Consider the following 12,586-nt stretch of genomic DNA (forward strand, 5'->3'; position numbering starts at 1 on the left):
TCCACCAACATGGGCGGCCATGGTGTTCACATCCGCCCAGTACCACTCGCCCTTGTCGGGATGGTTTTCCGGAGTGAACTATTGCGAACTTGGGCCGTGCGTAACATCCCGAGGACTTCGACCTCGCCGGTTTCTGTCGCCAGAGAACGACGTACCCACTGCGCCATGTCCTTTGATACAAACCCGCGATCGACAAGCACAGTTGATCCGTCGGAACGCATGAGAGGGACCACTACGTGATATCCGTTGGTGCCGTCTCGAACCCGAGGACCTATGAGCATGACATGCGAGCATCCCAACACCTTTGAGGACGACCTTCCGATATACAAAGTCGGGTACGACATCCATGCTTCAAACTCACAGTAAGGATGAGCCAATACAGAGTGGATGATGGCACGTACTTGACATGAGGTGGGAGAGGGATCGGTTCGCGCTCAAGCTTCTCCTCCAGTTCGTCGATGAGCGCGACCTTCCATTTCAATCGTTGAACTTGCCAGGTGCCAAGAACGAATGTTGCAATTGGAATACATCCAACCACAACCATCGTCGGTGTAATCCATGGTTCTCGTTTCGCCTTGTAATGAGACCAGAGGGCAAGTCAGACGCGAACGCCCGTCTCGGAGTTGAGTATGCCGCCAGTTGTGTGAGAGCTTGACCGTGTGCGAGGAAGGATCGTGCCAGTCGCGAGAGCATCGGAAGGGACGCGTTGGTGAAGCGTACAGGGCGGAAAGGTGCGCCCGCGTCTTGTTGATCCGTGACCGTCTGGCACATGCGAGGCGCCAAGGGCGGACACGCCGCAGCGGAGGCTATCCCACCTTTCCCTAGACCATTTCTTCCTACCTGGCTTCTTGTCTGTTCGCTGTCTCAGAAATCCCTTCACCATGTACGCTGAGCCCATACACACCGCCGCACGCAAGCTTACACAAGCACACAGGCATTCAGGCTCACGAACGCGTCAGTCTGACTACAACATCGACGGTGATGACATGCACTATCCAACCCGACCGGTCGACAAGGACAAGGCGGAAGGAGAGCTGGTTGTGAACATTAAGAAGGCTACCAACCCAGACGAATCCGCACCTAAACAGAAACATGTCCGGAGTACGTGCCCGTTTCGTACGACCTCTTCAATGTGTTCTTATGCTACATCAGAGTGTATTGTCTACACCTGGGACTACCATTCCTCAATTTCCTTCTGGACCGGTTTGCGAGTACAACCTATCCTCTCTGATGAAGTGCAGACCTTCAAGGCCTCATCACCGTCCACAAAGTGCTGCAGGAGGGGCACCCTGTGGTCTGTGACATGATTACTGCCACATGAGCACTCATAGTAATTGCAGTTGATCAGAGTATCAAAGAGGCGCATGGTCAGACTGGTTGGTTAGAGACTTGTGCGAGAACAGCTGGGCACGATACCTCTCGAGGTGTGTTCATTCGTGCGGCACAGACCAACCACTCATCCGTTACAGGCTATGGTCCTCTCATCAGGAATTACGTGCAATTCCTGTTGGCGAAATTGCGTTTCCATCGAGTTCGTCCTGAATTCAACGGTCTGTTTGAATACGAAGAGTATATCACACTAAAGGGCATAGACGATCCCAACGAAGGGTTAGCACATCCAATTCTCGTGGTTTATCTGCTTACCATCGGTCAGATATGAAACCATCTCAGATCTCATGGCCTTGCAAGACAAGATCGAGGAGTTCCAAAAGATGATATTCGCGCACTTCCATCATTCTGCCAGTAACGAGTGCCGCATCTCTGCGCTGGTCCTCTGGTGAAGGAAAGTTGGGGGATCTATCGTTTCATCACTAGCATGCTCCGCGCAATGCACAGACGTGAGTCTTTCCATCTTCGAAATTCTTCTACTCTAATTCCAGTGAAGGAACGAATGACATCGAGGCTCTCGAACCCCTTCGTACGCGATACAACGCACAACACTACAACCTCCGCAAGTTCTACTACGAATGCTCTAACCTCAAGTATCTTACTGGTTTGATTAATGTGCCGAAGCTGGGCCAGGTAACAGTTCTTTGTGGTAGAAAAGATGCAGCCATTTGACACTCTCTTAGGAACCGCCGAACCTACTGGACAATGGCTCTGCCCCAGACCTGCCTGCGCGCCCCACAACCGCCTCTGTCAAGACTCCTCCTCCAGCCGCCCCTACCCCTGCCATTGATATCAATGAGCAGGCGCGCATGCTGAAGCAGTATGAAGATCAGCAAGCAGCTTTGGTGGCGGCACGCGACGAGGAAGAGCGGCGTCGCAGGGAGATGGAGGAACAACAGCAACGGGAATTCGAGCAGAGACAGGCGTCGCAGATGGAACAACAACGGTTGGCCCAAGAGCAGCTCCTTCGGCAGCAGATGGAACAGCAAATGATGCAGTACAACAATCAAGCCGCGCAACAGGTGCATGACTTGGAACGTGGAATCCTGGAGATGCGAGGACAATACGAGCGCGATCAGTTGATGCTGGAGCAGTATGATCGAGTTAGTATTCTGAGCTCTTTGCGACCGGCTTATTCATGTTGTTTTGCAGAGAGTCAAAGCCCTTGAGAGCGAGCTCGGTAGCGTCACAGCAAACGTCGGGTCTCAGATGGCCTCGAAGGACGAACTTATCCGACAGCTCCAGGAACAAGTCGCGACTTGGCAGAGGAAGTACGAGGCGTTGGCCAAGCTATACAGCCAACTACGCACGGAGCACCTTGACATGCTCTCTAAGTTCAAGCAACTGCAGCTCAAAGCCAACTCTGCTCAGGAGTCCGTCGACAAGATGGAGAGGATGGAGCGCGACCTCAAAGCCAAGAACCTGGAACTGGCCGACATGATCCGCGAACGCGACCGGGCCCGCTTCGACCTCGACCGCCAGAAATCGAGTCACAAGGACGAGCTTGACAGGCTCCGTCGCGAGATCAACTTCGCAAATGAGCGGGCAGAGGATGCTACGCGGTCGAAGAGTTCGGAGGTCTCTGGTGTACTCTCAAAGTATAACCGTCAGCTCACTGAGCTCGAAGACTCGTTACGGGTAAGTCCATCTGCAAACTCTGACTACTTGCCTACTGACCAGATATCAGGCGAAGCAAATGCAAATTGACGATCTGCTCGCCAAGCTCGACAATGCCGGAGGCGATCTTGATCGTTTGCGCGAAGAGAAGGACGATGAGATTGAAATCCTCAATGATAGTCTTACCCAAACCCTCCGGCAGTTGCATGAAGCCCAGCAGGTATGTACGATGCATTCTAAGCCAACCTTTACCGACTCCCTTCCCCCAGAACCAGGGGTTGAACGAGGAAGCAACAAACGCGCAGATCGATACCCTCATCTTGGACAACCGAAAGAAGTTGAACGACATCATCGGTTCGCTTGCCCTCCCATATTATACATGTAACATTCATGTTGAGACTATTCTCAGACTCCATCTTCAATGCCTGCGTGCAGAAAGTTGACGAAGCGATCTACGAATTGGAATCTCCCGCGCAGGCTGGGAACCAGAACTCCACGCCAGAGTACACGCTGTCAATGATCGAGAAAACTATCAACAACGCAACCGACTTCGCCACTATCTTCAACCTCTACTTGGGTGGTGAGCCCGGGGGCGAGCACGTCGAGGTCATCAAGGGGGCAAACGAGCTCGCTCAGTCGCTCGCGGACGTTCTTGTCAACGCCAAGGGGATCACTCGTCTTGTCGACGACGACGTCGCAGACAAAGTCATCAACGTTGCAAAGAACGCTGGTGATGTCGGCCTGCGGGCATTCCTCAACCTGCAGTCCTACAAGCTCGACCTCCTCCCGCAACCCACTCAGCGCAAGGAAGTGGCCATGCGTCACAACGGCGAAGTCCGGGGCGCGCTGTCGAAGATGTCAGAAATCGTGGACAGCCTCGTACCGAAGGGCGGCAAGGCTGGCGCAGTCAAGAGCAGCGGCGACCTCGGGGATCTCGTCGAGCAGGAAATGCTGAGCGCCGCTCAGGCCATCGAAGCCGCCACGGAGCGCCTTCAGCAACTCCAGTCCCGCCCCCGCGACTCGTCTCGGTACAGCGCCGTTGACCTGCAGGTGCACGACGCGATCCTCTCCTCCGCGCTGGCCATCACGTCCGCCATCGCGCGCCTCATCCGGGCCGCGACCGAATCCCAGCAGGAGATTGTCGGGCAGGGCAAGGGCACGAGCACGACCCAGCAGTTCTACAAGCGCAACAACCGCTGGACAGAGGGTCTCATCTCCGCCGCCCGCGCGGTCGCATTCGCAACGAACCTGCTTATCGAGTCCGCCGACGGCGTCCTTTCCGGCACGCACACTCTCGAGCAGCTCATCGTCGCCTCGAACGAAGTCGCCGCCGCGACCGCACAGCTCGTGGCCGCGTCGCGCGTCAAGGCGAACTTGATGTCGAACACGCAGCAGCGGCTCGAGCTCGCGGCCAAGGCGGTCACCGAGGCGTGCAAGGCCCTCGTAAAACAGGTCAAGGCGATCTCAGCGAAGCAGGCCCAGGAGGAAGACGTGGACTACAAGGGCATGGCTGTGATGGAGTACAAGCGGCGCGAGATGGAGCAACAGGTCGAGATTTTGCGGTTGGAGAAGGATCTCAATGCGGCGCGGCACAAGTTGGGCCAGATGCGGCGGGCAGGATATCACACGGACGAGACGGATTGATGGCACAAGTGCTCTTCAATGTTCAATTCTCGCACTGGAATCACATGTACTTTGTTTACACGAACTGAACTTGCGCTCCCTTGGATTAGTCGAGATGAGAGGGTGCTTGTGGGACCGCGGAACGTGGGGATTGGACAAATCATAGGACCGTACTATTACATGGGAGCGATTCCCAGACTAAAAAACACAGTACATGGGGTGCACCGCGATGACCACGGTGGAGTAATTTTGGGTGATGTATGTAGACGATGAAAGTGGCATAACAGGAAGTCCAAAAACATGAAAGCACAGAGATAATACATTGTACAACCCTCTAAGCAGCCAAGACAAAAGAGGGAAGAACAAGCTCAGTCAGTGATGAGTTCAGAAACGCTCCAATCCTCGAAACTGCCGTCAGGGAGGTAGCGTCGGATGGTAAGGGGGATCTTGCGCTGAGACAACTCCTTGATAGCAATCTGGAGAGCGTCCGTCTCGCCTTCGAGGGGCACGAGCACAGGTGCATTCATGCTAACATTGGGGCGTTGAGGCGGGGAAAGTGAGATGGCAAGAGGGCCGAACGCACCTGATTTGCAACGCTCTAGTACCCAACACCCGTGCCCGCTCGTATTTCGTGAGGTATGGTGTTGTGACGCGCTCTTTATTCGCCTGTCGCTCCCCTTGCATGCCTGATTGAGATGGAGGTTGACCAGCCTGGCCGTCGCCGGCCTCGGGTGCGCCCTCTGCGCCGTTGGGGGGGAAGCCGTTGGCCTGTTCGCCCTCTCCTTGAGCTTCACCCTCGGCGCCCTCATTTGCGAGCAAGTCGTAGTTTTCATCCTAGACAGGTGTATATAAGGACTAACGAAGTACATTGACATGCTGGATGCACGTACGAATGCGTCATCCCCAAATCTGTGAGTTCACCGAGTCAGCGTAGTCCTTTAGGACTTGAGCATTCGACTCACCCTCCTCCGCCATCGTAGTCGTAGTCGTCTCTGCCGCCGCCACCACCGTATCCGTCATCAGACATAGCTAATAGCAGTTGCGATAGAGAGAGAAGGAGGGGTGGTGAAGAACAACAACAGACGTAACGCACGACGACTCTTTCTGGCTATTCGCAGAACAAGACTTTGAGCGTCAACTCGGGTGCACGTGATTGCTTGAATATTGTTGGTGTGTAAAAACCGGATTAACTGACCTTGCTCTCGCACTGCTTGCACCCGCATGTTGCGAACGTACGTTTCACAGCAGATCAGTTGCACAAAAGGGATACCGCCTCTAGCATTTATGCTCTCTATGTAGCCTCCTGTTGGCTGTGTCACACCTACCAGCGCCGTATGCAGTTGGTCTTTGCTCGCAGCGTCATGCTTCGGGGCCAAAAACGAGCGAGCTGATGATGCTGTCGCCTTTGGTACGTATGGAACCCCTGCTAAGGAGATTGGCTGGTGTCGAGCTTGTTCGCTTTGTCGCCAATTAATCGCTTATCTTGCAGGCTCCCCGAAGAGAAGGTTTATTGGACCTGGTCCTCAACCAACGTGGCCGCTACTCGCGTCTATAACTATGCCGGATGACAGGCGGCCAGCGATGACACGCCTCAGGAGGGGCTTGAGTAAGGTGAGCGAGCTGTCGGACCGATCTCAGGTGCTTGACTGACGTCCAGGCGAGTCCAGGAGTGCTGCCATGGCCAGCCAGCACGTTCGCGCCGAGTGCGGTCTTGTACGATGCCGGTGGGTGCAGGAGGCCTCTATAGCTAGCAGGATCCGCTGGCGGCGAGTAACCGCATGGGCAGCCTTGAGGCAGGGAAGGACGGCGTCGCCCCGATCGATCAAAGGCACTTACTCCACGTCGTCCACTCCGCCGCCTGGCGTCTCCCGGGCTTCCTGCTCTGCCCAGGACGCCGGTTGGTGGGCTGGCCGGTGGTCGCCGCGCGCACAGGCAGTGTCTCGGCTCTCGACATGTCCGCCGGATCGTCGTCGAATTACCCCAGAAAACACGGCTGCCGACCGACGCCGACGCCGTGACGAGCGCAGGGCGCGTTCGACCCCGGCTTCGACCCTTGTGCACCCTCTTGTGACGCTACCAAAATCCCATCAGCCCTCGGGATCGGCCGCGCGTTTTGCCTTAACCCATCTTCCTTGCCTCTTCTCTCGCCCCGTCGTGCTCTCGGTCGTCCAAATACCCAGCCGTCCCCCTCTCGCTCTCGCCGCAGCCTTTCCCCCATGCCTTCCAAACTCCCGCCCAAGGACAGGGCATGGGGCACACGCTACGATACATTAGAATCCTCCCCGCCCGCCTCTCCCGCGGCCCAGCGACTCACGACCGATCTCAACCCTGCGACCATTCAACTGGCCAGAGACACCTCCAGGAGCCCTGCCGATCACCTCAACACCCCTACCGTCGACCGAACTGGATGGCAAGACGGAACTCTTCACGACGCAAGCATCTTCGTGGGCAGGTGAGCGTCGTGCCCTCCCGGCTATTGGTCTTCTAGAGCTGAAATCGGTCGTCTTTAGCCTTCCCGCGAACGTGGATCGCGGCGAGTTGACACACCGTCTATCGGAACATCTATCGGCATATCCACACATCAAGACTATCAAGGTGGTACGCGATAGTCGGGGAGGTGTATGCGCTTTCGTTCAATGCGACGTTCGTATGTTTGATATATGCGCTCTTCGTGCGGTCTGTTCACGCTCCGTTTTCAGAGCCCGCTTGCCGCGCGTAGTCTACTCATTGCGCTTCAAAACGATCCTCCGACGCTGTTCTTAGGTCGTTATCTCCGATTCGAGCCAGCGAAAGCGTTTCGAACACTATTAGTGTCTTATAGGTAGGAGACCTGCCGTGCGTGGTGCAGCATTAGACTCACGAATCCAACAGAGCGCCAATGAGCTTGCTGCCGAGAAGCCTGGACGGTATATCAGACGACTCGGACGGACAGATCACAAATCTACGGCAGCCATACGCCATGAGAATATATCGACCCCGTAACGCGAAGTAAGTGGGCATGAGCAATGAGACGGGCGTATTTCTTACCGTTTGCATCTTTAGATATCTGGGACTTCTCTACGATGCAGATGCAATCAACTACGTTTCGAATGAGCAGGACGGGTTTCGCCATAACGACGAGCTTGATGGCGACGGTGTGCTGTTCCATCCCCTCAAGTATGATTCCGAGGTTGGCACCATGATCTCGAGATTCGTGACCGTGAGCATTGACGTATCGAGTGCAGTCCGTCAAGAAATTGTCCATGACATTTGGACCTTTAGAAAGCTTCCAACCTCACGTAGTCTCTCCGGACGCCGGTACGTCGCTCACCGCTCCTACTTCTGTGGAAATTTTTGTGACCCCCACAACAAGACCATCAACCGCCAGAATGTGGTTATCCTTTCCCTCATAATGCCCCTCGTGCTGCAGACATGGATGGTGGAGTTTGGGAGGTCAAATGGAAAGACAGGGAACATAGCGTTGCCGCCCTGCTAGTACGCGTCCCCTTCTTCTGAGTATGCCATCAACTTTGACATTGCCATAGACGCTGCGTAGGATACCCCATCTGACTGTCAGCTGGGCGCATCACCCTCCGTCTGGTGGAACGACAACTTCCGGACTCAAGCGACCCATGTCCATACCGCGATCGGCCTTGTGGAGTCCAAGCGATCGCGCAAAATACTTTGATTCCGGCGACTCAAGTCCCATCGGCGGCCCCCGTACCCTGCAAACATCCCCGCTGCAGATCAGACACCCACTGCCTCTGCCTCCAAGTGCTCAAGGTCAGAGCACTGATTGTTCGCCAATATCATGGGTCTTACCTGTTGCAGGTGTTGTAGGCGTGGCTCGTGGGCATCCAACAGGCCCTGCATTGCGATGGGCAGATCAAAACAACGATATGAACAGCCAGGAGAGCATTCAGTTGGCTTCCCGGCCCTCTGTTCTGCCCAACCTCGGCGATGCAACATATCTGCGACCAGACGGCATGTCGTCCTCCGAGTTCGACAGCCCAGTGTCGCCAGGACTCCTTCCCAGTGCGCCAATTTCACCTCACGCAGAACGCTTTTTCTTCCAAACAGCCGGTGGTGCCATAGATCGGGTAAGTGCATATCTTAAGCGAGGCACCGCGATAACGAGCCAGTGCAGGGTCCCCACATGTCCGCCTTTGTCGGATTTCCTCGCGGGCTACCACCGATAATGCAGCAAGACGGTCTCAAAGAGATTGACCCTACTACAATCTTCGTTGGTGGTCTAGATATCGCAGACGCTTGGGATGAACAAAAGCTGCGATATACATTCGGTCGGTATGGATTGATCCAAGAGGTGCAAGTGGTTAAACCAGGTCTGTTCTCTATCATCCCACGATCGTCGTCTTCTAAAAGAACGCAGTCAACAAACGGTCTGCATTCGCATTCGTGAAGTTCGCGTCGATGGAGTCTGCAACACTCGCGGTACAAGAAGCGGTAAGCCGTTCTTCTCTTGAGTCTTCTGATCATGCTCACTGTGTCCCGAAGCATAATCGTACACACGAGGGACGACCTCTTCGAGTTCAGTTGCGCGACCGCAATCCAACCACTCGAGGGAACTGGCGTCCAGGTCGTGGTCGTGGGCGACCCTACCTTGGGGGACATCCTCCCGTCGACAGAAGAGTTCCCTTGGGGCCATCCACTGCTCCCACTTCCGGGTTGCCTGCGTCCCTGAACCAACCCCTCCCTTACAATGGATACCAGGAGTCACCATCCTCCACCCGTGGAACTCCCGATAGTGGATCGCTTCACGGTCTCTCTGACATCATTCCTCGAGGGCGTGGGATGCCTGACGGCTCGGGTGCGAGCAGCTCCTCGTTCTCTTCCTCGTCTATGTCATCGGGTACAACGAAAGTCCCTTCCCTTCGTTGCGACATCCGGCGAGATGGTATCACTGCAACGTCGACACCTCCCCCGACAAGTGCGTCTCTACCTACGCCTTCCTCCACTTCCGCTCCAGTGCCGTATCCGGTGAATATGGGGTTCTTCGCTGCTCAGCCCTGGATGCCCCCATACACCGCACCTTACCCCTACGCCGTACCTGTGATCCCTGGGTATCCGTATCCTGGGTATCCATACCCTACCATGCCCTCAGTCTCGTCTTCCTTCTTCACGCGGGATTCTGCCTCCCCGGCTAGCAATACCGCGTCTGGGACACTTTGGGCTGCATCCGCGGCCGAGAAGGTATTGTTGTGCTTTTGTCTCCGTTTTACTGGTCTGACGACGGAATCAGGTCGACGTGGGCACTTCAGAGGCCGCTCCTACAGTATATTCTCACCAACAAGGCACTCAGCCCCCTCTCAGAGCCACGGGTTTCATCCAGAATGACCACGGCGCCCTAGTCCCAGTGTATCAGAGAGAAGCGCTCGACCAGTACATGGCCAATGCACACGGACGTCAAGCACCCATCCTGCCCGCCCGTACACCACCAGGATCCAGTACTACCTGGCATGCATCGTGGCAACGCACAAGCACGGTGTTTCCAGGACCTTTCCCGGTTGGAATGCCGAATGGTACACCTTCGGCCAATGTTCCACCGACGGCTTTTCTACCGCAGATGCAGCCTCGTTACTGGATGCCTGGGTCAATTCCCTACGGAATCCCAACCTTCCAGTCTACAAGCGGACATGCGCTTCCTGTGGCCAATCCGCCTCAGCCGGGGATTCCGGTAAGTGCGAATTTGGCTTTCTTTCTTTGGTCGACGGTTGACGTTGCACACAGGGAGTCCCGGCCCCAGGCGAGCACATGGCACCCGTGCAAGGTCCGCCATCGGGAATGGACCGGCCGAGCTGGCATCAGTCATCGGCCCAGTATGAGACTCGGGGATAGGACTCGATCATAACGCCTTCAAGTTGGTGGGGATGCTTTTCTAGGGACGATCGGGCGGCGATTGAAGGTGGCGGGTTGACCTCTACCGTTAGTAGCAACGGGCTGTTTTCATGTTCAGTTGTAAGGACGGCTTATCGTGTACCATGGGTCGTGTTTGAAAATGAGGCTGTTGGACGAGCCATCCTGACGCACGAGACGAGTGACGCGGACGGAAGAAACGGGAGAGAAAGGATGACGCGGTGGCGGGCGATCCCCGCTGAGGACGCGGTCGCTGGTGGGCGAGATCTAGCGCCGGAGGATGGAGACGACGGGATGACGGTCGGTGCTCTTTCTTCCCACCGATTTGACCATGGTCCCCGCCCACGCACCCAAGTCCGCAATAAGGGCTGTATTCTCCCAACACTAGTTTGCATCTTCCCCTCTTCTCTCGTTCCCTCGCTCTCGCATATGCAGTCGCCCCCGCTCGTCATCGTCGAAGGCTTTCTGAGTAGCGCCGGCGCGCTCGTGTGGGGAAACTTGAGGAGCACTCAAACTACGCTTGTCGGTCCATCGGGGAGCGGAATAGACGCACGATATTTGCCAGGTCCGTCGTCTTGCTACGCGCCGCCCGCGTGCTGGGAGTCTGACCAGGCGCGCGCGTTCGTAGTGTAGGGCCGGTGAGCTCGCTGCACGATCGGGCATGCGAGCTCTTCTATTTGATTGTTGGGGGCACCGGTGAGCAACGAGCACCGTCCGGAAGGCGTGCGGCCGCTGACACGCGACGCGAGCAGTGGACTATGGGGCGAAGCATGCGCGCGAGCATGCGCATAGTAGACATGGTCGCACACAGGACATCGGGCTCTATCCGGAATGGTCTATCCAGCATCCACTACATTTCCTTGGGCATTCTGTGGTATGTCACTGTCCTCTCACATCTGTTCCTTCACGTCGTTAATTGAGAATATTTCAGGGAGGTCCCACCATCATGAAGTTGCAGTCGCTTCTGTCTGCTGGATTCTTCGGGAGACAGTATCATCCGGACATGATACTCTCTGTGAACACTAGTGCGTCCTGCTCTCGCGAAATTCATGGCACATCCCTCACGGTATTCCAGTATCATCACCATTTAGAGGAACTCAAATTGTATACGCGTTGGGCGAAGACGTCTGCAACGCCCCCGACGTCCGCCCGCTCTCGCTCGGGGACCTCATCGGGAAAGGGGTACACGTCTGGTCATACCTGTGGCCACTTGTACCGAGCTGTCTCAGCTTTCTCGACTTCCACGCCGAGTCTCGTGCCCTATCCTTCCGAGAAGCATCCTTCATATCGTTCTTGGGACAGCTGTGGAAGAGCGATTGGTCGGCATCGCGCGACGCGACGCCGTACGACGTCACATTTGAGGCCGCGGAGGAGCGCGAGGACGCTGGCGAGGGCGCGACAAATCCGAGGACATATTACCGCAGCCATTGCGCGACGATGGTGAGTCGTCCGTCTGCTTCCCGCGATCGTCGCAGTGACCGAAGTCTCCCTAGGGCATGTCGGACGAGCATTCTAGCAACGGCGGTGTAACCTTCTCGCTGCTGCAGAAGGCGGTGTTCTGGCCGCTGTACTTGTCCTCGCGCACGATCTCCGCGTTCGACTTCTCCGTGCTGCGGCCCACGCCGCGATTCCTCAATGCGATTGCGGCCACCCATCCGTCGAGCGGTGGTGGCAAAGACCGAATAGAGGATGGGATCGTCAATGTAGACGAAGGTGCAGGCTATGTATCGAACGCACTGCGAGCGAATGATGGTGTTGTCCCGCTGTTTTCACAGTGGCATCCATGCGACTGCGAGTGAGTGCCCGAGTCCAAATGTTCTTTTGTATGACTGCAGATTGACCGAAGAAATAGGAATACGCTCTGCAGGCACTACAACCACGGCGAGGGCATCCTCGACTCACCCGAGAAGACGCCCCACGACACTCCGCCTGAGGCTGGGGTTTGGCATGTCCACGAGCTGCAGGACGCGCACCATCTGTCGGTGGTGCCGATTTGGGTCGGGTCCGGTCGCCAGAAGGCGTTTTGGCGAGATTTGGGACAGTGGCTGCGTGCTATAGATTCTGCACGTGTTGATGATGTGATCGCGGCGTTTGAGGCGTGAGG

The 12,586-nt window shown here is 56.0% G+C and overlaps 4 protein-coding genes across 4 annotated transcripts; 3 read left to right on the forward strand and 1 right to left on the reverse strand.

Moving 5' to 3' along the window:
* Nucleotides 1-406: 406 nt before the first annotated feature.
* On the forward strand, nucleotides 407-4,650 carry BXZ73DRAFT_87192 (cytoskeleton assembly control protein; the record flags this gene model as incomplete). The annotated part of the gene is made up of 13 exons (XM_048024464.1): nucleotides 407-497; nucleotides 943-1,101; nucleotides 1,153-1,294; nucleotides 1,351-1,424; nucleotides 1,470-1,608; nucleotides 1,655-1,777; nucleotides 1,816-1,838; nucleotides 1,886-2,022; nucleotides 2,073-2,492; nucleotides 2,542-3,027; nucleotides 3,077-3,226; nucleotides 3,276-3,360; nucleotides 3,416-4,650. The coding sequence occupies 13 exons, from the start codon at nucleotides 407-409 to the stop codon at nucleotides 4,648-4,650; spliced, it is 3,264 nt and encodes a 1,087-aa protein (XP_047882618.1).
* A 347-nt stretch (nucleotides 4,651-4,997) lies between these two features.
* BXZ73DRAFT_96755 (subunit common to RNA polymerase I) lies at nucleotides 4,998-5,656 on the reverse strand (the record flags this gene model as incomplete). The annotated part of the gene is made up of 4 exons (XM_048027155.1): nucleotides 4,998-5,157; nucleotides 5,213-5,463; nucleotides 5,520-5,538; nucleotides 5,592-5,656. 4 exons carry the CDS (start codon nucleotides 5,654-5,656, stop codon nucleotides 4,998-5,000), a joined length of 495 nt encoding a protein of 164 aa, XP_047882619.1.
* Nucleotides 5,657-6,845: 1,189 nt separating this feature from the next.
* Nucleotides 6,846-7,911, forward strand: BXZ73DRAFT_96756 (uncharacterized protein; the record flags this gene model as incomplete). Its single annotated transcript, XM_048027156.1, has 5 exons — nucleotides 6,846-7,081; nucleotides 7,140-7,227; nucleotides 7,580-7,617; nucleotides 7,672-7,828; nucleotides 7,891-7,911. 5 exons carry the CDS (start codon nucleotides 6,846-6,848, stop codon nucleotides 7,909-7,911), a joined length of 540 nt encoding a protein of 179 aa, XP_047882620.1.
* Nucleotides 7,912-11,428: 3,517 nt separating this feature from the next.
* BXZ73DRAFT_96757 (uncharacterized protein) lies at nucleotides 11,429-12,584 on the forward strand (the record flags this gene model as incomplete). The annotated part of the gene is made up of 4 exons (XM_048027157.1): nucleotides 11,429-11,507; nucleotides 11,558-11,922; nucleotides 11,976-12,277; nucleotides 12,335-12,584. 4 exons carry the CDS (start codon nucleotides 11,429-11,431, stop codon nucleotides 12,582-12,584), a joined length of 996 nt encoding a protein of 331 aa, XP_047882621.1.
* Nucleotides 12,585-12,586: the final 2 nt, after the last annotated feature.

This window comes from Epithele typhae (assembly GCF_022376455.1).
Source record: "Epithele typhae strain CBS 203.58 chromosome Unknown BXZ73scaffold_3, whole genome shotgun sequence".
Taxonomy (NCBI): domain Eukaryota; kingdom Fungi; phylum Basidiomycota; class Agaricomycetes; order Polyporales; family Epitheliaceae; genus Epithele; species Epithele typhae.